At 39.6% G+C, this 26,192-nt stretch overlaps 3 protein-coding genes across 4 annotated transcripts in view; 1 reads left to right on the forward strand and 2 right to left on the reverse strand.

The window, feature by feature from the left end:
• Positions 1-4,825, reverse strand: part of UMAD1 (UBAP1-MVB12-associated (UMA) domain containing 1) — a 79,134-nt gene extending 74,309 nt beyond the window's left edge. Inside the window, 1 exon segment of the mRNA XM_032111332.1 lies at positions 4,776-4,825. The gene's annotated coding sequence lies outside the window, so the exon portion shown is untranslated.
• A 16-nt stretch (positions 4,826-4,841) lies between these two features.
• RPA3 (replication protein A3) lies at positions 4,842-8,459 on the forward strand. The gene is made up of 4 exons (XM_032111343.1): positions 4,842-5,021; positions 5,268-5,342; positions 7,275-7,383; positions 7,880-8,459. Exons 1-4 carry the CDS (start codon positions 4,923-4,925, stop codon positions 7,960-7,962), a joined length of 366 nt encoding a protein of 121 aa, XP_031967234.1. The 5' UTR covers positions 4,842-4,922; the 3' UTR covers positions 7,963-8,459.
• Positions 8,460-10,873: 2,414 nt separating this feature from the next.
• MIOS (meiosis regulator for oocyte development) lies at positions 10,874-23,667 on the reverse strand. Of its 2 annotated transcripts, XR_004240658.1 has the most exons (12): positions 23,583-23,667; positions 21,306-22,672; positions 21,010-21,108; positions 19,837-20,094; positions 18,833-19,002; positions 17,116-17,181; positions 16,361-16,519; positions 15,446-15,598; positions 14,087-14,291; positions 12,887-13,016; positions 12,510-12,675; positions 10,874-12,057 (listed from the first exon to the last, which is right to left on the reverse strand). XR_004240658.1 is itself a non-coding variant. In XM_032111272.1 (11 exons), exons 2-11 carry the CDS (start codon positions 22,600-22,602, stop codon positions 12,579-12,581), a joined length of 2,634 nt encoding a protein of 877 aa, XP_031967163.1. In that variant the 5' UTR covers positions 22,603-22,672; positions 23,583-23,667; the 3' UTR covers positions 10,874-12,578. The 2 variants fall into 2 exon arrangements, 1 of the variants encoding a protein (XP_031967163.1); XM_032111272.1 differs by having other exon boundaries at positions 10,874-12,675.
• Between the last annotated feature and the right edge of the window lie 2,525 nt (positions 23,668-26,192).

A 26,192-nucleotide genomic window follows, 5' to 3' on the forward strand; every position in this document is an offset into this window, starting at 1 on the left:
GTCTTTAAAATCCTGCATACTTAACATACCTAAACTTCACTGCTTAAAAGACAATAGGCATTTAAATTCAGAGTAAATTAGCAATCAGGACAATTTGATCTAGCCAAATTAATGTTACAAGCACTTTCACATACTAGATTTTTTTACTTTCATTGACAGTATCCCAATTTTTTCTAAAACCCACAGAATTCATCTTATCTACATACATAAGTGTTGATCTTTATTTTGGAATTTTCAGTTTCTGAAGCAGCTTAATTCCACTGCCAGCAGCATTTCTCTAACAAAAAACAAAACAAAAAACCAAAACCAAACCAAATCAAAATCAAAACCCACATATAGGTTTGCTTGAAGCAGAAAACCAAACAAAATTAACAAAAGTACATCCTAAGCTCAGGCCTCAAGTCCTTATGCTGTCAAAATCACCAGTCCAGCACTAAGAAAATAGTACATGCTGTATTTTGTGACTGTGAATGTGGGGAGGCGGTACAAAAAACCACATATTAAAAAGACCAACATGTTTAGTGAGGCTGTTTCCTTCTCTAAGAACCTCTTAGAAACAAAAGTTGTGCTTGTAGATCTCGGCTCTTTGAAAGGCATGTGGAAGAAAGAGTTCACCAACCACTACTTTCAGCATTTTGGTAGCTTTGTTGAATACCTTATTAAGTATAAACTAAAAAAAAAAGAATTACTAAAAAACAGAGAGGGGGCACAGAAACAAAAATGAGAGTTACATACAGTACAGCATAGGTAAGGGAAAGACTGTACACAGGCAATGCAGGGGCACTTGTGATATTTGCTCTTTTAAGAATCTTATCAACTGTGCTACTTCAAAAGTAACCATAAATCTCCCCAGCAACGGGAAATGCAACCACTAAATTTCTTGAATCACATGTTAAAAACAGAACAAAGCCCCTATCCAACAAAGAAACACAGAGCTGAATGGAAACACTCGTGCTCTTGAAGATAAGGACACAGTTTAAGCACTTGCAGAATCAGGCTGCAGTTTTACTACTTGTAGATAAGACGAGGTTTCAGGTAACGAAAGCTCAGAACAACCAGCTTCATACAAGCTTCATTTCAGAGTAAAAATTAAACCTGAAGTTTGGGGACCTGGACGCATGGTCACACAGATTTGAGAAAAAAAGCACTTAGTTGGGTTTTTTTTTTAACGCTGTCAGCACAAAATCCCAGAAAATGCACCCACCATTCAGAGACAGTACCACATTCCTGCAGTCATTGCTCCTATACAGCACAGCACTTTTCCCTTACAGATGGGATTAATTTTATTTCCATAGGAGACCTGAAATTGAATTCACTGCCTAAAGATAAAAATCTCCCTTGGTAGGAATATGCAATTCCCTTCCCGCTCAGGTTTCTCTCTCACAAAAAAAAAAAGTGAACACAATCACTGATAGTTAAGAATAATGCTTTTGGCACGGCTTCAGTCATTAGCAAATAATAAGCTCTGAGCTACAGCAATTCTGTGAGGCTGCAAAAAATATTTTGTCTTTCTGTGAGGCTCTGAGAACATACGTGGCACTGGACAAAGATGAGTTACAGAGCTGCACAAAGGGGTTAATTTATTCCTCCTGCATTTTGTCAGTCTCCTTTGACAAGAACTATGGGCGACCTTTGAGCCAAACCAATATGTTAAATCCAATAAAATTTTTCTATGCAACAAGGATCTTGGTATATTTACCATTACTTTTCAGCCTTTCCTGAATGTTAGCAATACTGGAGGAGAATCATAATTTAATATTAAAAACACCAAGATGCAGACTAGGATAAAGAGACAATGCCCAGTAATACAGCAAAGCAGAACTGCAAGTGGCACTGCCAATAATTACATAAATGATGAAACAGGGACAGAAGAAGACACAAAACTGACCTTAAAGAAAGAACCAGAATATTTCATATCTAGCAGTTTAAGATACATAATCTATGGAAGAAAAAACCAGAGAGCGTCGGAGCAATTCTCACTTCCATATTACCATCTGCTGTGATTCACCAATAAAGCAGCAATCAGAAAAAGAGCAAGATGTTTACAGCCCTGTACAATCCTTCTTATCATGAAAACAACCAATTTAAGAGTCAAGAATATGCATGTTGAAAATATTTCTCTGTGACACCAAAAGAACAGCTTAAAAGCTTTTGGACTAGTCTAAGTTACTATGTGAAGAAGAAGAAAAAAAAAAGGACATATAATTTCTTTTCTCTGGCATTAACATTAGTCATGTTTTTTTAGTTCATATTTCTTGAAAACAGAAGAATGGAAAGTATCACAAGAAACCCAAATTTTAAAGAAATGGATACATGTATAATGAAACATTAACAAAGATTTTTTTCTGTATTACATAACATGTTAGTATTTATTTTTAATGTTTTTATAAAATTTAAGGAAAGCAGAAATACAAGAACTATACAACCCAAATTACCATAGTACAAAAACACTTGAAGAGGCTGAATCATAAAACACCAGCCACAACCAAGTCAGACAATAAAAGCACAGGTGACAAAAACAAAGCCAGGAGTGAAATAACAGCACTTAAACTGATGTAAACATTCAAAACCCTGAAGACAGAAAACGCGAAAAGAGAAAGCTAGGTGTTAATGAGACACAATACTCAATAGGCTGAAGCCTACTGTTTTCCCTTCGAACAATTTTCTTTTGAATGAAAACCTTCAACAGCTGCTAAGTGTGATACAGACACGCGTTTGTAAGAACTTGTACAACATGTTTTTCTAGCCGCTGACCCTTCAAACCCCTCAGCCCTAGAAGGGCCACTGTGCAGCAGCCTGCTGCACCTTGCTTCAACAGCTACATTGATGAGATCTCTCCTTTCAAATCTCTGAAGATATGCTATGGAGATGAGGATATTCTCTTGCAAATAAAATACTGAAAAGGTGACTGTCACGGTGACACTGAGGGATGACAACCAGCTAAATGTCATGTAACATTTAACTCCAGAGCACTCCTATGTCACATACTGGTTCTGCACAGCTTCTGGCAGTAGCTTTTTCCTTCGAAAGCTGACACAGGCTGCTGCCATAGAACAACACTACCCCAGCCAACTAACAAAAACCACTTTGTACTGCTTAGCAAGCTGAACTGGCCCGTGGCTAGTCAGAAGAGACAGCCAGCACATGGACAGTTCTGTGACTGCCCTTTTAAGCCAGAGCAGAGTCAGATTTTCCCAAATATTTCCTGAAACACCAGTCCTGGAAAAGAAAAGGAAATCACAGAACCACAGAATGGCTACAGTTAGAAAGGACCAGAGGCCACCTTGTCCAACCCCCTACTTAAGCAGAACCATCTCAGACCTGGTCGTTCAAGACCATATCCAGATGGCTTTTGACTATCTCCAAGGATGGAGACCCCCACAACCCCTCTGGGCAACCTGTACCAGTGCTTGATCACTCTCATGGTGACAAAAGTGTTCCCTGATGTTCCCTGAGGAACCTCCTGTGTTTTCAGTTTGCACCTTTTTCCTCTGTTCCTTTCACTGGGCACGACTGAATAGAGCCTGACCATCCTGCTTACACCCTTTCTTTAGGTATTTATATTAATAAGAGCCCTCTGAGCCTTCTCTTCTCTAGGCTAAACAGTTGCAGCTCTCCCAGTCTTTCCTCATATAGAGGATGGTCCAGTCCCTTAATTGTTGTTGTGACCCTTCTTTGGCCTCTCTCCAGTGTGTCCACAAGTGCCCTCGTACCCAGCACTCCAGGTGCCCCACCAGTGCACAGCAGAGGGGAAGTAGCAGCTCCCTCGACCTGCTGGTAACACTATGTCAAATGCAGGCTGTGATATGTGAGTCGCCTTTGCCACAAGAGCAGTTGGGAGGAACCTCTCCATGCCAGGGACCGATTGGGAAAACATATGGAAAAAGGCACGATGCATGGCAAGTGCTATATCCAGATGCTATCGCTGTCTTACATACATCAGTTGTTCTAAACCTGGGGATTGAGCACAGCTCAATTTCAACGATGAAATAAAAGGAAATTAATAGAATAGAATAGCTGAGTTGGAAAGAATCTGCAATGATCGTCTGGTCCAACTGCCTGACCTCTTCAGGGAGGATCTTAGAAGCTAAAGCATATTATTAAGGGCATTGTCCAAATGCCTCTTAAAAGCTGACAGGCTTGGGGCATCGACCACCTCTCTAGAAAGCCTGTTCCAGTGTTTGACCACCTTCTCAGTAAATGCTTCCTAATGTTCAGTCTAAACCTCTTCTGGTGCAGCTTTGAATCATTCCCACATACCCTGGAATACCAGGCAGAAGAGATCAGCATCCCGTCTCCACTTTCCCTCCTCAGGAAGGAGTAGAGTGATGCGGACAACCCTCAGCCTCCTTCTCTCCAAACCAGACAAACCCGAAGTCCTTAGCTGTTTCTCACAGGACATTCCCTTCACCACTGCTTCAGCTTTGGATGTAGCTGCAGAGCCCACAACTACACAATATTCCAGGTGAGGCCACACCAGCGCTGACTACAGCGGGATAATCGCCCCTGTTTGCACTGTGCTTGATGCACGCCAGGACGCCTTTTACCCTCTTGGCTGCCAGGGCACGCTGCCAAATTACACCTGAGGGGACCCACTATCTGAAGGGAGAGGGAAAACGCCGGGGAGGGGAAATATGGGGCGATTTAAAGGACAGGACAGGGCTGGAAGCTGACGGCCGGCTCCCCCCGCCACCCCAGCGCTCGGCCCCCGCCGCCCTCCCCGCCGCGGCAGCATCGACAGCCGCCCCTCCGTCAGCCGCCCCTCCGTCACCCACCCGCCCGCTGCCGCCGCCGCCGCTCTCACCAACCTCCGCCTCCGCTTCCGGGTCGCCTCGGGCGGAGGGGAAGTCCCGCCCCGACCGCCCGTACCCGGCGCTGCCGTCCCTCCCTCGGTCCGCGGAAGGCGGGAAGCGGTGCCGGCGATGGGCGACATCCACGAGGTGCCGCGGCCGCGCATCGGCACGGGGCAGCTGGCGCAGCACATCGGGCAGCCCGTCTGCTTCGTGGGGCGCGTCGAGAAGGTTCGTGGGGCGCTCGGCGGGGTCTGGGAGCGGGGATGCGGCTGCCCCGTCGCTCTGTGTGGAGAGGCTGGCGCCGTCCCTGGGGCAGCTCGGCGGCTCCAGCCGGCCTGGGAGCAGGGCGGGAGGCGGACGGAGCTTTGCGGGAAAGAACTGGCTGAGGCGGCCAAAGCTTTTCTGTGACGCTTCCAGGTGCCTTTAGAGCGCACAGGCCTAATGTCTTTTGTAGACTTAAGTGTTCTTTTGTAGATTCATCCTAGTGGGAAGCTTGTCGTGCTTTCGGATGGACTCGGCAAGCATACGACTGTGGAGCTGAGCGAGCCTGTAAGTTACGGAATGCTTTGGAAATCATGTCGCCTCTTGTGGATTCCGGAGGTTTTGTCTTTTCTGAAACCTGTGCATGCCTACCCTGTTTTGAGTTTTTCCACCTGTATTTCATTGCCTCTCTTTCTTGCATCTTTCAGCTAACCTGTAGCTCTCTTACCCATGAGCTGCCTTGGTCTTTATCAATTTTCAGCTGGTGTTAAGAGACAGAACTCGTTCCTTGTCAGACACATCCCTTTTTGGTTATTTTCTCTTACTCTATTAGTTGTTCACAGTGTAATATATTCTGCTACGTTTATTAGTTTTACTGTAAATTCAGTCTCCCATTTTCTTACTGCTTTTATAATCAAAAAGAATATGGTGTTTTCAGGAGTTTTTTAAGTTAACATTGCTACATTCTCTTAGAACACTTGTCATAGCATTTCAGTAAACTCCATAGTTAGCTTGAAGCATTCTTTCTTAAAAAACCCCTAAGCAATTAATGCAATGGGTGTAAGATATAATTAGAACGGCTGAACGAAAATACTGCTTCCTTTGTTATCACCTACCACTGAAGGAGTAACACTTTGGTGTTTTCTTCTGATTCTAAGTATGTTTTTTCCACCAAGAAATGTTGTAATTAAAGAATTATTTTAATTGTGATGACAAATGCTCTAGCTTGACTCAGCGCATGTGTATATTTACATCCTCTTCTCTGAATGAGTTGTTAAATGCTGAGAAACCTTGCCATCTCCATGGGAAATAATTGCATATGGTACTCTCTCTGTCTTTCAAGACAAGAGTCTGTCCTTGTTGATGAAAAATGCAGTTTGATACAGAAGAGTTTTGTCTTATAAATTGAAGATTGCTGACTTCAAACCACAACAAAATGTCTCATACCTGTTTCTTGAGTTTGTGAAAACATTTCCTGCCTTGGGTTGTTAAAAATTCAGATGTTAGCATCTGACCAATGATTCTATAATTTTCTATAATAACAGTGTAAGTGCTTGAATTCCATAAATGCAAAGCTGTAGTGCTGGGCACTTCAGTCTGTGCTCCACTGCCTTGGGAGAAACTGGTGTGTGCAAAAAAATGAGGCCAGGTTCATCTCTCCAGTTCACCCAATGTCAGTGGGGAAACTTCTAGATTTGCTAATCAAAATGCTTTCTAACATTTTTCCCTTTAAATATATTTCTCTGTTTGTGCATGTGTAGTTCACTCTTTCAACCCCAAAATTATGGGGAGGGAATTATTCCAGAAGACTTACTAGAAAGTGAAAAATAAGACTTAGGTATTGGAAGAACATTACCAAAATAGTACTGCACTGTTAAAATTTGTATCTTAAAAAACAAAGAAAATGTTCAAGCTATATTATTTTGGAGTAAGATAGAATTTTTAGCCTTTTTTTCCTTTGTTCAACCAAAGGCTTATTAGTGTCAGTATCTTTGTATTCTGAACACTTACTGACAGATTACTTAAGAAATAATTTCCAAATATACCTCCTGAATGTGGAACACTGGAACTGCTCTCTGGAGTGTGTGATACCTCCTTAGCTCTTACAGAGTTCTATAACTGACACAGGTTTGAATGCAGTGCTTTAAAATCAGAATTGTTCTGCTCTCTGTGCCCTAGACTAGTCTCTGTTCAGTGACTAAATGACAGTTTTATATACTTACAAACTGGTATCTTTCCTCAGATGCTTCTTCATATTTTTTGTTTTGGCATTGACTTGGCTATTACAAAACCTGTAAATCTCTTAGTGGATCAAGGTTTTTGTGGGTTTTTTTAGGGGGAAGGGTGACAGGTCTTTTCAGTAGTACTATATTGTTTGACATGGAACAGAATCTGTCATGAACAAACCATCAGTTGTGGAGAGTTCCTAGCTTAAGTGCTGTGCAGTAAAGGCAGCAGCTAATTTAGTGTTACTGATTTCATTTTTGATGTGTTTTCTAGCTGGATGAGGAGATTTCAGGGGTTATTGAAGTGGTGGGAAGAGTAACAAATCAGGCAACCATCATGTGTGCATCATATGTCCAGTTCAGAGAAGATAAAAGTTTATTTGGTGAGTAAGAATATACATTACGGCAAATTCATTTTGAGTTCTGAACTCATCTTCAGTAAATAAGAAGGGAAAGCCTGATTACCTTTCCTTATGGACAAGGTCTTTCTTCAAGCTGCCAGATAAGGAGCAGGGTGTAGAAAAGAAGAGTGTCATGAGAGAAGTTCTGTACCAAATACTGTGGTTTACAGTTGAACTGTAGGGAGTGACTCAAAGCTGGAGCCAGTCTAGATCATTGCTGTGGCCAGATTGTTCTCCCACTCCTGACCACGTGGTTCTCACCTTGCCCTGAACCTTGTGTGGTAGTGCAGCTAGCAGGCCTAAAAATAACCTTCCAGAAAACAAGCAATGAGTGTTCCTGCCTTGGGAAAATGGGAGCTTGAGGGAGACTGGGATCACTCAGCTACACTGCTTTAAAATAACCTGTACTTAAATGTTATCATTGACTTGTGGGGAATTGAGCTTGTGCATCATAACCATTTTCTTTACCCTTTTTCAGATCTGGAACTCTACAATGAAGCACTAAAAATTATTCATGAATTCCCTGAATACTTCCCGTTTGGTACTAGGAGGAACACTTGATTTTTATTAGCATATATTTTGAGCTTCTAACAGTACTGTGGTTTCTTGCCTGACAGCATGGTAACAGTTGCATTTATTTTCAACAAATATACTGAAAAGACACTGTTACATGTGCTAAGTATTGCCTATGAAGAGTATTTTCTTTGCAAATGTATTTATTCAGCAAGGAGAACACTTTGTGAGTGTCTCACTCACTGTATATATTTAACCCTTTTGCATCTATGAGGAGTGTTCTGCAAGATTAGACTTGTCAGAAACTGAAATTTTATAAGCATCCTTTTCTACTTGGTAGAGGGTCTAGGATACATTACAGGAAACTTGTATGGAAAAAAATTGGTGGGGTTTTAATATAAAGATTTTTGATTTAATTTGCTTTGATACAAATTTGTTGAATGGGGGGGTATTTTGCATCTTGAAAATTTATCTTCAATAAAAAAGATTCACTACATTTAACTGTTCATGTCAGCATTAAATGTTAAGAGTGCTATTTTCAGTGATATGTGGCGATTCCTGTTCTCTTCTACCTGACACAGTTAAATTTAACAAAGTGGAATACAAGGTTCTTGCCTTTGCACTGATGCTAAACACTTGGAAGATGTCTAATTAGGCTTGGGGATTTCAAGCACAATTGACTTCTCATCACAACCTTCATTCTTGGTTGGAGTGTAAGCAGCAGTACCAGGATTCAGCCAGCTTGTCATGGTGACTAACCATAGGAACTGCCACACAGTCCCAAATTTTGTTACTATCCAGACTACTTACAACACTTTGCAAAATGTTTGCATCACTTGAGGTAACACAATCAAAGTAAAATTGAAATTTGGAAATATTCTCTGGGAATTAATGAAGTATTTCAAAGTATTTTAAATAAGCCTTAGCCACGTTCATTAAGCTTTTGTACAAACAGGTTTCAGGTTTAGTAGCTAGATTTAATAAGTGCCTTAATAAGACTGCTAGCTTTGTGCTTATTTATAGACATCTCTCTTTTTTTCAGTCAAGGAATATGTTTTCAAAAACTTACACATTGAGCTCACTACAAACTGGAGAGATGATCACGTTAACAGGGGAGCTATTTTTTTCTCCCCACCTAGAAGACAGACAGTGACACAGTTACTGTCACTAGGAAGGAGGTCTTCTGAAGTAGGAATCAGTCTCCTACAGCAAACAGAACAGAAGGTCCATGTGGCATGATACCATGCTCTGTCACCAAATTATTTTAGTGCTCAGTAGAATCAAATGTCATTCTTAATAACTGCATGCATATTTTCCTAGCATTTAAAAATATTTTGTTCCATTCTGCTTTAGAAAGTTTGTATTTTGTGTGTGTACATAATACTCTGTAAAATGTTATGTACAGTTAGTTACCCAGACCACCCATGCCCAATGGAGCAGCCTGCCACTAGATGGCTTTAGCACTTCACAGAGACCAGCCTGGGGTATGAGGTCTTGTGAGGGAAAGTTTGAACACACCAAGTGGGAAAGACTGGTTTCCCTTTGTCAGTCAAGACTCTTCTTGTTCATGCAGTCCTGCAGCAGTGAAAGGTGGCTGGGCAATCTGTACACAACTAAAAGTTTCCCCTATGCGCTTTTTATTCATCTGCTTCTCTACAGAGGCTCTGTGAATAAATGGCCTGTCCTGGCTATGTGGCTGTACAAACCAGACAGCAATGCAAGGAATTGTAAAACATTTTTGGTATTAGAGTAGTGCTCAGGTCATATATGCATTTACCAGCATAATTTCCTACATTACCACACGGAAAACTGCCAGCCACTACAGATACCAAGGGAAAGACATAACCATGGGGCCTGCTGTCAACTAGCCCTGATGGTTAACAGGGCCCCAGGCATCACACACACAGTGAAAGGTGAGAAACTGCCAGACCTCATAGATAATAAAACGGGAAGTAGGGGCATCGTGGGTCGCTGACTGAAGGGGAGACACCAGGGCAACCGTATCGTAAACACCAGAGAGGGATGTCACCAAAGCCAGTGCCAACAGCAGCCCAGTAATGGAAGGTGTGAAGAGGAGCTGGTGAATTGAGGGAACCTGGTAGAGAAGGGGGTACGAAGTGAATGCTGTAATCAAAACAGACTTCTACAAGTTTATGCTATTTGGAACAGGACTGCTCCCCCTCCACTCATTACTGACTTCTGAGACTTGGTACCTGTTTGCTGGGCTCTTGGCTCACCCTGCTCTGCTGTCCTGGCTTGGGCATGGACACGTGCACAACACGTGTAGTGCTCATGAGCAAGGGGCCTGTGTGTGTGATGATAAAGTGCTTCTGCTTAATCAAGGAAGGGCTACAAGGCTGGAGCATCTATGAAATTAAAACAATGAAATGTAATCAGCATGAGCCACAGGATCAAGACATTTTAGCATGCAAGGCCACCTTCAGCAGAGTTGAGCTGAGATATACCAGGCAACAGTAAATGTAGAAGTAACTGCAGCTAATAAAATGTTTGTAGCTACACTTTTTGTTAGAAAACAAGAAATCACCCCCAGAATTACAGTTTTATTAATTCTAAAGCAAAACAAGGAAAAAAATCTGGTAATTAAAAAACATACAGCTCTTGCTTTGTAAATTTTGCAAACAGTGTAATTACTGACCTGAAAGCCTGATTACTAATTGCAACAGCCAAAACTCACAGTGATACTGTGCCAGAATATGCATATTCTTAATTCAAAACATTTCAAAGATGAGTATTAAGTAAAGTGACCACGTAATTTAACTTGATAGAATTTGACACACAGTTATAGTCGAGGTGAAAACGTTATAGATGATTTTTCTTTACATAAGGAAACGAGACACTTTATATTGGTAGTTGCATTCACCTCAACATGGAAATTATCAGGAAAATTTATCGAATGATACTACACAAGAATAAAAACCAAACACTTGACACTTACAAATCCTAATTTCCATAAAGCAAAAGCTTTATTGCCTGTATTTATATAAATAGGGTATCATACAGTAAGCCCCAGTTTACATTTATAAATGGAGAACATTTTGAAGAGCTCTTCAACAGCAACATGAAGTGTGCAAAAATACTGGAAAGAGAAATAAATATTCTAAAAAGGAAAAAAAAGGAACTGCTCTCCCTCCCATGCCTAAAAATATCAAGTACCTCTTAGATTTTTAATTTAAAAAAAGATCTTTGCCAATTTTAGATCAAAATAAATGCAGATGCATTACAACATTAATACTAAAACAGAAAATATAACCCAAAGTCCTGCATGTAATCTTGTACACCCACAGAAAACACTTCCACATATTATCTTCTTGAAACTACACTAGAGCACAGAGAATCAGTGGTATATTACAATATATTCTCTTTTAAAACACCAATTTTCACAGTCCTGGCAAACAGTACCAGTTTATTGCTAGCATTCCATTTAGTATTTCATAGCACACAAGTGTTGAGTAACTCATATATTGTAAATAAACACACACCAAGTAAACTGATGTTATTATCACATACCTTAAAACAGGTTTGGTTTTTTTCCCTAATTTGTGTGAATTTTGTTGCCTACAAAGTCAAGGACAACAATACCAATTAGCTCATAGTACAGTATTAGCAAAGTATCATTGACGCTCTCTCAAGTCAATAAATAATCTTAATTCCAGCAGGTAACACATCTAGAAGTACTCTGACCAATTACTTAGAATTGCACAGCCTTTTGGGAGCAGATGAGTGTCCACTAGTGACCAGAAGCAGGATTTATACAGGTTGATTCCATACTTCCCAGTATATTTCTGAAGTACAGGGAAATGCTGATTATCTCGAAGTCTGCAAATACTTCTGTAGTCAAAACTCTGCACACAGTTTAAAACTTATGTATTTACAAGTCTCCAGTCCTTGAGATTTCAGACCTTCACAGTACTAAGTTAAAAAGTTATCAGATACAACCTCCTATAGTTTACCTGCACTCTGCACTGAAACAGTCACATGACTTCTCAGGGAACTCTTCTCTAGGATACAGTCATTGCTAGAAGAGAAAACCCCCACTCTTTAGCATTAAAATTTGCATCAGCTAGATATGTAGGCTGGTTAAGTAAGAACCTGAATTGCAAAGACGTTGCTTTACCATAAAACCTGGGAACAGAAAGAAATGGATTTTTCATTAAAAAAATCTTTAGAATACAGTTGACAGTGGCACTTTGAATGAACTTATAAGGAAACAATCATTTGCATACAAGAGAGTGTGATCAAACAATGAACAGAGGAATCCACAGCACCACTTTGCCATCTTCTGAAGGACACTTTTCAAGTGTTTATTTTGAAGGTCTGCTTTCACAGCATATAAACTCAGCTTTGGGGCCAATCAGCATTATCCTGAAAACTTTTTTAATAAAGGTCTTTGGATTTTAGCAAATCCAAAGAGTCCACAATTCCAGGAGTGCTTTTCTTCAGTCCTCTGTATAAGGGCCACACACTGTACCTAGAGGCTCACTTCAGGAATACCTGTTTCTACCAAGCACGGTCATACACACATCATTTTACTACTCTGATAGCAATTTATTTTTTCACAGTAAGTCACAAATTACCTTTGTCTAAAATATATGCTTGGACTATGATGGACATCCATTAGAGAGCCACACATTTTCTAATAGTATTTATGCCTGGACAGTCTCTGCTGGAACGAGATTCCCTGTTGTATCCAGCTGCATACACTTACAAGAGCAGGCAGAAACTGGGCACTCGGTATGGTCCCTAAATAGCAACAGCCAAAAAAAGAAAAGAGGTAAAATAATTTTGCAATTATACATTTAACTATGTGCAGAGGTGTAGTATCTCAGAAAAACTCAGTAACATAGTTCAGTTTTACTATTTAAACTTTATAATGATAGATACAGGGAAGGAGGCGTGTTCTACTCAGTGCAGCACACATATGTAAAATAACAAAAATTTAACATCGACTTACCTGAACCAGCTCAGCATATGACCAGCATGTCCACCATGCCGACAGTTGTGACACCAAGTAAACCAGTTGTTGAACTGGGCTAACTTCTTGTCTTTGCTAAGATCCACTTTTTCATCTGACTTGGATCCTCCTGTGCAGAGAAAAACCCACCCCCACAAATATGGCTGTAAATCATTACACTTCATTTGTATTTCAGTTCCAGCAACATCACTAAAATAGTTTTGAAATTAGGGATATTGTGTGAAAAAGCAGCCTGATTTTAAAAGAGAAGTCAGTAAAAATATTAAGACATGGAAGAATGTCAAAAAAGAATTAAGACTGCTGAGCTGTTGCTTCACATCTCATGGATGTGCTAAACTTGCCTATTAAACAAGTTTTACAGACAGAATATCCTTCAATGGTGATTTATGCTTTATTGATTTACATTCCAGTGAATTATTGGGCCTATTCTGCTGCACATGAAATCTTCTGCTTTAAAAAAAGAAAATCAACAATATCTAAGTTATGAATTGGAACAAGTAAAATATAGAAGTCATAACAAAGATCAGTAAAAGAATGAGAAGAGATAAATAAACATGACAACTGTACAGCTGCTCATGGCTCTGTAACAAGACTGACTTAAAAATATGGTCAAAATCCTTTTCATTTAGACATTATATAATGCTGAGCCAAAGGCATTAAGAACTAAAATATTCTAGTCATAATATCTCTTAGCTGTGACAGCCTGACCCCTGCTTTCTTTCATCTTAGTAACAGAAAGCACACATCTCTTCCTCTTCCACCTAAAAATTAATTCATTTACATTCGAAGATTTGTGTAGCATCCCTACAATTAATCTCAAGAAAACACACTCCCTATTTCTTTCAGTTGTAAAGCTCACAATACTGACCTCCACAATACTTGGATCTCTACATCTATCTAACCATGGAATTTGACTGACAATTTCACAGAAAACTGCCAGAACCAAGTAACTATGCATACTGTCTGACCCTTAAGAATTGAAACAAAGGTTTCATCATAAAATTAGATGGTATGTAAACAAATTCTCAATTATGATCCTTCTCCCTTCAAAATGATGAGTATGAATATTTACAGTATAATCACAACTAGAAAAAAAAAAGTGCAACAGAAGATCTTCCAATAGGAACTACTAATTTAACTAGTACTGTAGCTGAATAACTAAAACCCACTGTGTCATACCTGGACAGCTGGAAACTGGTGTTCCCATATTGATCAGGCAAAGTGCGCAGCGGGGAAGGGGCTTACGGCAACCAGGGCAGCTCGTAACTTTTGACTTGGTTGGTGAACCGCTGACTCCATATTGGCTAAAACCTCGCCCCTGATGAGGAATAGCTGAACAGCTGTAAGAGATTGACTTCCCACAGAAATTGCAACTCACAAACACCTAAAGAGAACAAATGCCCATTAATTTTTTGGTTTGGTTCCACTTTTGCTACACCTGTGAGTGAATCCATTCAAGCTAGTATGTAATACTAGTAAACATTTATTTACCAGATATTCTAGAGAGTGCCCTGGAAAGCCAAAGCTACTTGTGAAGGAGTTTTTAACATCTTGGCTTATAGATGAGGCACACAGCCCTGAGAAATAGGCCTTAATTATGCTCACTTACTTCAAAAGCACATAAAAACATGCACAATTGTTAAAACTTTGAAATACATTATTTAAGATAATAAAAGCCGTATCTTGAGTAATGGAAGAAATTAGGTTTATTCTACTTACTATATAAAGTCTGGTCTCTCCCTCCTTACAGTCAGATGACTCACACTACAGTCCCCAACATAAGGATTTCCCTAATATTGTTTATCTGCATCCTTCACAAGTTGTGACTTGATACCAAGGAGCACATATTTTAAACTCTTTAGGGGCTGTTTATGTTAACCACATAAGGAAGGAGCAGTAAACTCAACTCCCTCCCACTTGGAACAGCTCTGCTTAAACAGCTGTGACTGATAAATGAATTCAAAACCAGCTTTCCTCAGAAACTCCCAGGCCCCAAAGCCTGTAATGAACATACTTAGCAGACATAAGAGAGTAAATGGTAAGACCATGTTGGCTAAAACTGCCACCAGATGTTAAGAAGATAGCATTTGGGAATGGCGTTAGTTTTTGGGTCAGCATATGTTCAGAACTGATAATGAAAGTTGCTGCTGTTCACTTTAGAGTCAGGTTCAAGGGCTTCAAAACAGCTTTGAGTTTTTTCAATTAAAGGTAATTTGAACTAGTTCCATGGTTTCAGCATCAGTCTCACCCTGACACTGAATTCAGCTGGATGATACATCTCTGATGTATCAAAAAAAATCAAAAGAGTTTCCGGTTTCCCCAGAAGTAAAGTGTTGATAAGGTTACAGTTTCTGAAAGACCTGTTACTTGAAAAAAAAAGTGACACCTCTTTTTATTACGGCAAGCTTAGTTGAAATCTTTCTTTTGCACATAAATCCTCACGAAAACCCAGATATGGCCAGCAAGGTTTTTTTTACGGAAGTACCATGCCACATTCCTTTCTGGACTGGTCATACTTCATGTAAGTTTTATATTTACCTGGGCTAAAGGCTTTGAGCTGGGATCCAGCTTACTTCTATGGATATCAAATTCTGCACGTTTATGCCAAAACCTCCAAGCATCTAAAAGATTCCTGTAGTTCTCAATCCAGTACTGAACCCTTTCATCCTTAAGTACATCTGATGGAGAACCCTAAAGCAGGCAGGAAAAAATGTCAGCTATACACTGAAGACACACAATACATATTACTCAGTTTTTCAAAAACCTTTACAAAGTGTACTACAAGATATAATAAATAATATAGTGTCATTTATCCTGAAGAAGATGAATTTTCTGTAAACTGTAATGTGAGTTTGATAAAGATTTTCTTCAGTTTCTCTCTGGTTGAAAATACTTGTGCTGCCATGTCTTCCTAAGAACTTACATCTGTGAGATGAAGGATTTGAAAGTTCTGTCACATATCACAGTCTACATCACTGTCATGATTGCATATGCAGTTAAATACACTGCTGGCAATAGCTGCTACTGTGTAATGGCCAAGGTAAGCCCCTTATAAAAAAAAAAAAACAAAAACCCAAAGCCTACAAACAAACAAACAAAACCCTCACCTTTGTTCTCTACCAAAATCCTGAAAGCAAAAAAAAAATAATAAAAACATCAGGAAACACACCAGCAATAAGCAGACAAATGGGTATTCCCAGCTCAGCTAGTGAAAAGGACTGATTTTCTTCTGTCTCTTTCCCCTGCTATCTCCTCAAGCTATCTCAACCAGAGAGGGTGAAGACACATGCTTGTTAGTTAACACTGAGTTTCCGATGACTCCACAAAAAAAAACCCAGTTGTCCCAATTTAGTACAGAAAATACTTCTTAGTTCACAAAATTCAACACTATGCTGATAAAGAAACTATGTTTAGTTTTCCTCCATAAACTTTATTTTGGAGTGAAACACTAACCTGTAGCATGCAATAGCTTGCTGTCTGGACATCTCCAGTTCTGTCAACATAACTTTCCATCAAGTCAACTCCATCTTTTGTCAGCCCTGTTAACAGTATTCCCTCCAAATTCCCAGCCTCTTTCATTTCATTTGTCAGCTTTTCAATAAACCTGTTGAGCTATAAAAAATATGTATGAAGAAATATATAAGTAAAAACAGTGTCTGCTGCTAACAGAATGCTGTGTTGCTGGATGTTATGCAGAAAAAGTTAAATTACTATATTGTATGACAGTGCATGAAACCACATGTTTATACACAAACTTTAAGCTTCCTGATAGAAAATGCAAAGAGAGGTTATGTGTTCTTAGAATACTTTGGTGAATTTAAAATAGAACATTCCTGATGTAAAACCAAACCTTAATTTGAGAAAACATTAAAGCCTGGAAATAAATACTGAGTAAGTAGAAATATCATCCAGTAGAACAGGTGTACAGTTGATGCAATTGCATTTAAATTACCATGTAATGAATACTCACAAAAACTTCCAAAACAACAATAAAACCAATAAAGCCCCCAAACCAACAACCAAATCAAAAATTGTGCTGAAAATACAAACTAAAAACCAGATACCATACCTTATATACTACTGTGATAAGAAAAAACAAATCACTCACGACTCATTATTTCTACTGTTCACCCCTCTAGCCCAGTTTCTTCTGCCTCTGAATTAAGCCCAGTATAAAAGTTTGTTTAAATGTGCAACCACAAACTTACCTGAGCATCATTGAGGAACTTGCAAGCAAATGCCACTCTGTCTCGTACAGCTACATTATTTTCATACTTTAGAGAGAAAAATGGGAATACCAACATCAGACGCATGTTTCCATTTTTCCAATACATTGTAAAATCAGAGCACTTGCACTACCATCTAACAAATACAATGAAATTGATTGTGTACAAAGAAAGCATGACATCAGGAGAAAGCTAACTCTAAATATCAGCTTACTTGTTTGTACTCAGATACGGGTATCAGAAGAATACTGCAGATACGGGAACAATCTCCCAGGAAAGCCTGGTACAACACATCCTACAAGGTTTATGAAACTCTACAAAAATAAACTTTGCAAGTCCTGTAGAGTACTTAGTGCTTCCAGCATGTATAGCCAAGAGTCCCACCAAGTCACAGGAAGAAGAAAAACAAATCAAGCTTCCTTTACTATATTTACAAAATAACTAGCCTAACCACTCCATTCCTTCCTTAAATTGCAAATAAAAGTTAACAAACAAAGCAACAAAACACCCCAAGCAAACACAAAGTAAACACCCAGAACAAATTTATCATAAGTATATTAACACTTGAGCTTCAGCAGTGCATCAATATTTACCTTCTGCTTTTTAATCATTTCACTAGATGCAACACTGAAGAAAAAAAATACTTCTCTGTATTAATTCTCACACTTAGCTGTGCCCGTATTTTTCCCTCCTGATATTCTCAGATTAGAAATTGTGACTGACACTGCCAAAACAAGATGCACTTGGCAAAATCTCTTTCATTCAAATTTTAACAGGTTTCTCACTGAAGGAAAAATTAAAATTAAAAACAAACAGCACCTTATCATGTGGAAGTTGCCAGTTCATCAATAAAAACCCCTATAAAATTACTACCCAACATCCAGAGAACAACAATACTCTCTCTCAAAGACAGAAAAAAAAAAAAAAAAAAGATCCAGGTTTCTCTCCTCTGGGATTCTAACCATTTTTGTTTTTCATTACCCTAAAAGCATCAAATTGTGACAGCTTCGCTTTCAACAGCTTTGGGCCAACTGCGCTGCTGCATTACAGGAGTCCTCTCCTGGGCTAAATAATTCCTACTGAATCAAGTATTTCTACTGTTCTCTAACCAGGAATCAAGTATGTTAACTCCTCCAAAGGCTCAAACTATCTCATGATTAAAGATTTAGTTTGCCTTTTAAATGGTAATTCTGTATCAGTTTCAGAAGACCTGGAATATTCTATTTACTGTTTCAACACAGTGAAATTATTTTAACAAGTAAGCAAGGGAAAAGAAAATATAATTCAATGCAAATACAGCTTGATGAAAGTCCTGCAAACTCCCCTGCATTTAGTCTGCTTTTTGCAATTCTATTATTGATCTCTCTTCTGTTTCTTTCCACTGTTTATATTATTTTGATAATGTATTTCTAGTGGTTTAATAACTCCATACTAAGAATCAAATTCCTCTAAAAAAATGTGTCAACTATAATGGATATTTTGGTTGTTCGTGCATGATTTGTTTACTAACATAACATTCACCAAACATGTAATGTCTGTTTAGCAGAAAGAAATGCTATTTGCCAGCACCAGGATAAAAGAATACATTCTAATTTGATCAATTCTTGGAGTATATAGGACTCCCCCTACATATGTGCATATATCTACACGCTCCTATTGCATAAAGAAATTTTAACCTAACATAAAGAAATTTACTCACCAAAACACCATCATATGAACCAGACTCACTCGTCAGGAAAGCAAACATAGCACACAAATAGGGATTGTTCAATTGCAGTCTTAGAGTACTGCACATTTCTCTCCAAAGTGAGTTCTTCTCATCTGTGTAGCCTGATAGAGCCATTGCTACTACATTAAGGTTTAGATCACCTGTTTTATGCAAAGCAATCAGTGAAATAATATTATTCAAGTTAAAGACTTAAAAAAAATCCAGTTAAAACTGTAAATAAAAGCATCCATCTGAAACACAATGTTTGGTCAGGATGCAACACAAAATGCAGTAGAATTAACACTACCTGAAATTAATGTGCATACACTATCATGTATAGTAGCTTCTGCTTTAAATGCCTCTGTTCAGGTAAGTTAGCACCTACATGCATGACAACCTCTTTAAACAACATCACACTGCTTGTGGTATTTTGAAATAACTATCATAAAAGATTTTCATTATCATAATTCATATCCACAGGAAGTGAAAAGACAGGAATGTATATCCAGCCATCGTATGACAGACCTAGCTGGAGGATGGCAATTTTATATAAAAGTTTCAAGCTAAGAAGTTTCCTAAAAACGCAAAAACTATTTAATCTAAATACTCATTCTGTCAGAAAATTCAATTTTATTCTTAAATTTGAAAGTAGCATGTCTTCACTCTGAATCCTCCCTATGGAAAGCACAGACAGACACTCTTTCCCCCAGCAATTCCATCGAAGTAAAAAGAATCCCTAGTTCTGAACATATGTCTTTCTGGGTTTTTTATCAGTATGAAATTCTGAAACATATGATCTATTTTAACTAGACAGTATGGCATATGGTAGTCTGATGAGTGAAATATCAGGATTTGCCAAGCTCCAATACAAGTGCTTCAAGTAATAATTTCGTAATACAACAGGCATCTCTTCCCAACTATCTTCCGTAATTCTGTTAACAGAAAAAATCTAATGTAATACAGAGCCAAAATAAAAGACTAAACACAATACACACCTTTTCCTGAGGAAGCCCCTTTATTCAGAATTTGTATTGCTCGCCGTATGTCCAAGTTGAAAAGTGCTACAGCAGCAGCTCGCTCCCAGTCTCCTTCCTGTTCCAATGAATTTAGGAAAGGTTCCACATCTAAGTCTGTTCCCTTCTTTATCCACCCACAGAGCTGCAAAGCCAAAGATCTCTCCTCACTCAGATACTGAATAATATCTGCCTGTCTATCAGATCCACTCCTGCTGTGCCTGAGGTTCTCTGTTGTTCCTAGAAATGGGCAATAAGTTGAATTATGCTTAAATCACAATTTCAATCGCCATCACAACACAACACTTTGATTTCAATCATAAAGCAGGGTACAAAAGCTGAGTATCACATTTTAGTACTTCAACATTGCTTAAAACTCCATGGTAAGAAGCAGCAACCACAAAATTATTTTGATCTGCTAAAAATTATGCACCTAAGCTTGACACATATTCATCAGTCTTTTTTCTTTCTTCTACCATTTGTTACATTTGACAGGAGTTTTCAGTATGTTCACATTGAAGATACATAATACAGGGTCAAGCATCTGCTCTACCAGTTCTCAGCCAGCATCAATGTGTTAGAAGCTTTCCCACCACTGAAGACTCATTTTTTGCTCCAAGGAGCGTATTTATTAATAAGACATATATTGAAATCAGAAGGAAATATTCAAATAATAAATTATACTAAGAAAAACTTCAGCGGGCATGAGAAGCAGAATGTGACAAACCAGGGGTGATCACCACTTCAGAACAGGCCAGCTTATTTAAACATAGTTGTATAAATGTACTTAATACACTAGCAGTGACAGCAAAGTCACCTTTCTAGAACTACAGCCTGATGTGGAGCTTTGAAAAATATAATAGTTATGCAGGGAGCAAGAATACCTAGTGCCATAGTCAAAACTTCAAAACTCAAATGTTTGAAATAGTTCAAAGATTTTCCTCTGAGGATACTATGCTTTTACAATTACTAACTTTCAAAGAACACTGAAAACTCTGGAAATTACTGTTAACTTACATTATTAAAACACAAACAGAAATACTTTGTTTCAATATTTTTAAATAGCATCTTTGAACAATTGCCAAAGACAACGCATGAGTGCGTCATTTTTCAAACATTATACAACAGTACTTAGCAAAGTTGGAACATTCTTACCCAAAGATGACTTCACAATTGATTTAATGCCAGCATAAACTAAGGGACCTTTGTTTCCTGTAAGTTTTTGATCCATATCTTCAGTATACTGCTTCATAAGTATTTTCATGTATAGGAAGCTTAATTTTTCCCAAAAAATGTTTTTAAAAATTTAAAGTCACATCCTGTTAAGATATGCAAAGTATTTACAGGATGTTGCATTGTATTTAAAGATTTTAATGCATTTTATGTAAGTAGTTTACATATAAAGGTATATTACTTCCTTAGGACAAAAACTACAATAAAATAAAGGATATAATGCAGAGTGTACCAAAGCGATTTCAGCTGAGGATCTTCATTTCCAGCTAGGAGGTGATTTCTCCAAACTTGTTCGGTATCAAGACCATACCGTGACAGAGCTCTGAGCCGCATTTTGGTTGCTATATCTTTTTCCAAGGAACTAGCCTTTCCTTCTTCTGTACACTCATACAAATGTCGTCCACAAGCCCACATTAAGGATGTCACTGGGCTCCACGCAAGAGAAATTCTTTCAAACACTGTGAAGTCAGACATAGTCCTGTTGGGAGTCACTACTACCATTCGATTTTGATTTGTGGGATGCCAGGCAAATGAAGCAATGTAATTTTCACATGGTTGGACACTTCTTTCAATTATTGTTGGCTCAGTTTCATCTCCAATAGGTGTGGGAGTATGCTGCATGTCATACAGTCTAATGATATTACTATCCCTTGTTAAAGTAGCTAACAGTCCAGTCCTTGTTGGACACCATGCAACTTTTGTTAAGGGTTTTGGTTGCTCTGTCAAGGTCAAAACAGGCTTTTCAAACTTTCTTAAATCCCATATGGCAACCTGACCTTCATAGAAGGAAGCAACACGATCGTGGAAATAGGGATCAACAGTCACTCCTTGGACAGCCTTGGTGTTTACAAATATTTTTTGGCTTGTGTTCCTAAGATCAAAGATAGCCAGATTTCGATGCATTCCAGCCAACAGCAGCTTCTGATCCCGTGGAAGCCAACAGAGAGACAGACAAGCATCATTCTGTCCTAATTCGTACAGTGGTTTTGTTACTACCAGGCCTGCTTCTGCATCTCCTGCTGAAAGCCTTACTTTCTCTGTAGCAACTGCAGTCTCTGGGGCATATTTGCTGCTGATATCCCAGATCAGTACTGAAAAGTCAGCCCGATGTTTATCTAAGCCAGCAGCAAGCCAATTGCTATCCAGTGGGTTCCACGCGAGGGTATTGCATTGCCGGGCGTGTTTGGGAACAAACTCTTTGCCTATCAAATCTTTAGATTTTGAGTTGTGATCTTGCCCGAGGCTGGTAAGTACCACTCGGCCATTGGCCTGTCCAACAGCAAGGAGACATTCAGGATCATACTTGGGATACCAAGCCACACATTTCATGTACGGTGTATCTGAATTTATTGACAGTAGTGTAGCTGTAGTTTCTTCCGACAACCGCAAGGACCCTGCCTTGAGCTCTGAACTTACAGCAGAGTCAATGTGATAAAGGCTCAGTTCCGAATCGCACACAACAAATCTGTCAACATGGTGTGGGGCCCACAGGATATCAGGTTTGGAGCCACTCATGGCTAGGGTAAATTGACACACAAATTAAGCTCTGGTAAGAAGATTCAGGTGATATCCATGCATATGGAAACTGTTGAGAAAATAATTTGTAGGAATGTTATCAAAACCCAAGTTCTTTTTCAATCTGAAATAATCATTAAACCAACAAAACCAAATGACTTTTAGCTCAAGGGTTTAACTCATGACACACTTCAAGCCAAATCCTTAAGCCTTCTCCTCACAGCACATGTTGTTTTTGCTGGTATGTATGTACTGAGACAGAACCACGGCCACCTACGAACTGATGACAACAGGATTTGCTGTGTTTACAAACTCCACACCAGTATTAAGCAAGAACACATTACCCGAGATGCGCTGTGTCAGGGTGTGCCGCTGGGAAAGCGCCACTCCCTCAAACATCTAGAAAAGAATTTCCCTGTCTAATTAAAAAGTGACAAAAATTAGACTCTGTCTGTTTTGTCTAAAGCCCGTTCCACAGCCTATAAAGGCTTTCTATCTTGGAAGATTTCAACAGAAATGCATATTGTCATCTTACTGTACAGCTCCTAATCCCAGCTCCCGCCCCAATGCTACCACGTCTCCGTTCGTATCTGGCCCAGCAACATTCAAATAGGCACATTAATGTCAAAACTCCATTCACACTTTCGGTAGCTGCATGCCCAGAATCACTACACGTGCCTACACGCCAACAGACCCCACAGATCCTATACACCTCTTCCATCACTCTGGAAAGGGACATGCAAGATTCGGAGGTATGAAAAAACAGCATTATTTAGTCTACTTGGGCCGCCTCTGTGTGCCTGCAGGCCACCGCCCCGCCCGCCCCCGCCCGCCTCCGAGGGGGCGCAGGGCCCCCGGCCGCAGCCCGTTCCCGGCAGGAGACACGGAAGGCGGAGGCGGCCGCAAGAGCGGACCGGAGCCGTGAGACCGCCACCCTCCCACGCTCCCTCCCTCCGTTCCCGGGCGCGGCAGCCGCTCACCAGCCCGCGGAGGCCGCAGCCCGGCGCCGCCAGCCGGCCCCGCCGCCCGGGCAGGGGGAACGGGAAGCGCAGAGAGCTTCCGGCTGCGCCGGGGAAGCGGAAGCAGCGCCCGAGGGGGCGTTTCCGCCGGGCGGCGCCGCGCGCGCGCTTCCGGGCCCTGTCCGCTCTCCTCCCTCCCATTGGCGCGCGGGACGGTCGCGTGCCCCCCCCGCAGCGCCCCCAGGCGGGCCGGGCCGGGAGCGGGGAGGGCTCCGGGCGGGAGGGAGCCGGGCAGCCTCGGGACCCCGGCAGTGTGCTCTGGGGTGGCCCTGCTGGAGCAGCGAGGTTGCACCAGAGCACCTACTGCCGGCCTGAAACATTCTGCGGTTCTGTGTCCACAAAGAGCATCTAATAGCGGCCCTCTGCCATGGACACCTCCCAGTGTACCACGTTGCCCAGAGCCCCGTCCAGCCTGGCCTTGAACACTTCCAGGGATGAGACATCACAGCTTCTCTGGGCAGCCTGTTCCGGTTCCTCAGCACCCTCACAGTACATAATTTCTCCCTCATATCCAGTCTAACCCTCCCCCCTCTTGCTGGGGACCTGCTCAAACAGCCAAAGTACGGGATTTTGGGACTGCATACCATCTCTGAGCAACTTCTTCCAGTATTTGATGACACAGTAATGAAATTTTCTTACATACAAATTACCTGAAAAAAAAAAACAAAACAGTATTTCCTCACTCCTAGGTGATTAGGATTTTACAACCTGTTTTTCTGCAAGCCATGGAGATGTGAAGTTTCACCTTTTTCCTTTTGTTTTCAATGCGCTTTAAAATTTTTTGAAATAAAAATTATAAACTGAAGTACTAATTAGACAATTTCAGATTCTCTCAAAATAACTTCCTTCTTCATACAGAAACAGTGATATTTGGCCTGGAAATATTTAAATACCACATTTTTAAAGTTTTCTTCAGCGCTGTTAGAGTCAGGACATTAGTTCCTTACTTTAGGACATTAGTTCCTTACTGCTTCACTTGCTTCTTTTCTCATAAAAGAAAGGAAATGCATATACTTTGCCTTCCTTATTGAATATTTTCCTACTTTCTCTTTTGAATTATGGCATATAATTTTTATTGGCCTTTCCAATGTTTTTTATAACTTAGCAAAACATTTTAAAGAAAATGTATGATAAACCGTTGTTCATCCATCTTTTCAATAATCTCCATGTATTCAGTGCCTTTAGTTTAAAAATGTGTTTGAACATGATTTGTGTCAATGTCTGTTGTCTTTTTTCTTGTCTCTAAGCATAGTGGAGAATTTGTGTTATCTAAAGAGCTACATTTTATGTGTTAAATTTTCACAGGGTTCATTAATTTAGGCCACAAATGTCATGTAATGGTGCAACACCTAGTTGTTTTTGATTTCATTGTAATATTCTTTCCATTTTAAGAGCACTTTTCCTCATAGAACAGTTGTTTTTTTCCTTGGTAACAGTAATCTTTAAGAGCTCAGCAGTTGTTTTAATAAATAAAATAGGCCAAATATGTGGAAAAATGAAAAGTAATTCAGATTAAGTAGTCTATCATATATCAAAGGAAAAATTGGCAGCCTGGATTTTCATGCTTATCTGTTTCATTTTCATCATTCCATTTCCTCTGCTGCTGTTGAAGTGGAACATAGTGGCTTTTTCACATCTGTTTCAAATAATCACCTGGAGGTTCTTTTTATAACAAAGATGAAATTCAGTTTGTGTGTTCCTAACATATTTCCATGGGAAAGTATGGGAGTTCAGTTTATAAATGTAGTTAATACTTGCAGTAATCACATCATCTAACTTTGATTCTAAGAGTAAGTTTTTTAGGTACTAGAGAATCAGCAGCTTAACTGACATCAGCAGCTGAACTGTCAGACATCTTACTCATTTCTTGAGTCCTAATGATGGTCCAGATACACAATTAACAAATACACAAGCTGCAGAAGAGGTACTTCCTGTGTCTTTGGCACAAGAAATATTCAGAGAAATTTAAAAATGAAATATTATATTTTGAACCAGTAAATGCTGCTACTACAATGACAGGTGCAAAGTAAGTTAATAGAAACACAAGAGCTATTTGGTGTTTCAGAATGCAAAAGAATGTTACTGCCTGAGAGACCACTGTGTCCCAGATCACATGAACTGTTGGGACATAGATGTTTTCTATTTGATCATTCTACCACACGCAGAAATTATATTTTCTATGTTGATCTCAAAATAAATACTGCAGCAGTATTTCATGAGTGAGGTTGTGAATTCCTCTAATGTTTCTGAACCTTTTAAACTCTTGGATCTTTGCTTCTGTTTTCCATGCTCTGATTTATCCTTTCCATTTGCATGTAGCTGTCTCCACATTTGTGTCTTTGTCCAATAGCAGCATCTTTATTTGTAAATAATACACAATATTTTCTTAGTTTTGAGGTTGTACCTAATTTTTAATCTCTTCATCACCATTGCATAACAGCTGCTTTTTATATTTCCTTATTCCTTGCAACTGATATGGTAAAATAAACTTACACATTTAAACCCCCAAATCATTAAGGATCTAACTCAGCTTGACTTTCATCAAGTCTCATTTTAATCCTACATTTTTTG

This window comes from Corvus moneduloides, chromosome 1 (assembly GCF_009650955.1).
Source record: "Corvus moneduloides isolate bCorMon1 chromosome 1, bCorMon1.pri, whole genome shotgun sequence".
NCBI lineage: Eukaryota > Metazoa > Chordata > Aves > Passeriformes > Corvidae > Corvus > Corvus moneduloides.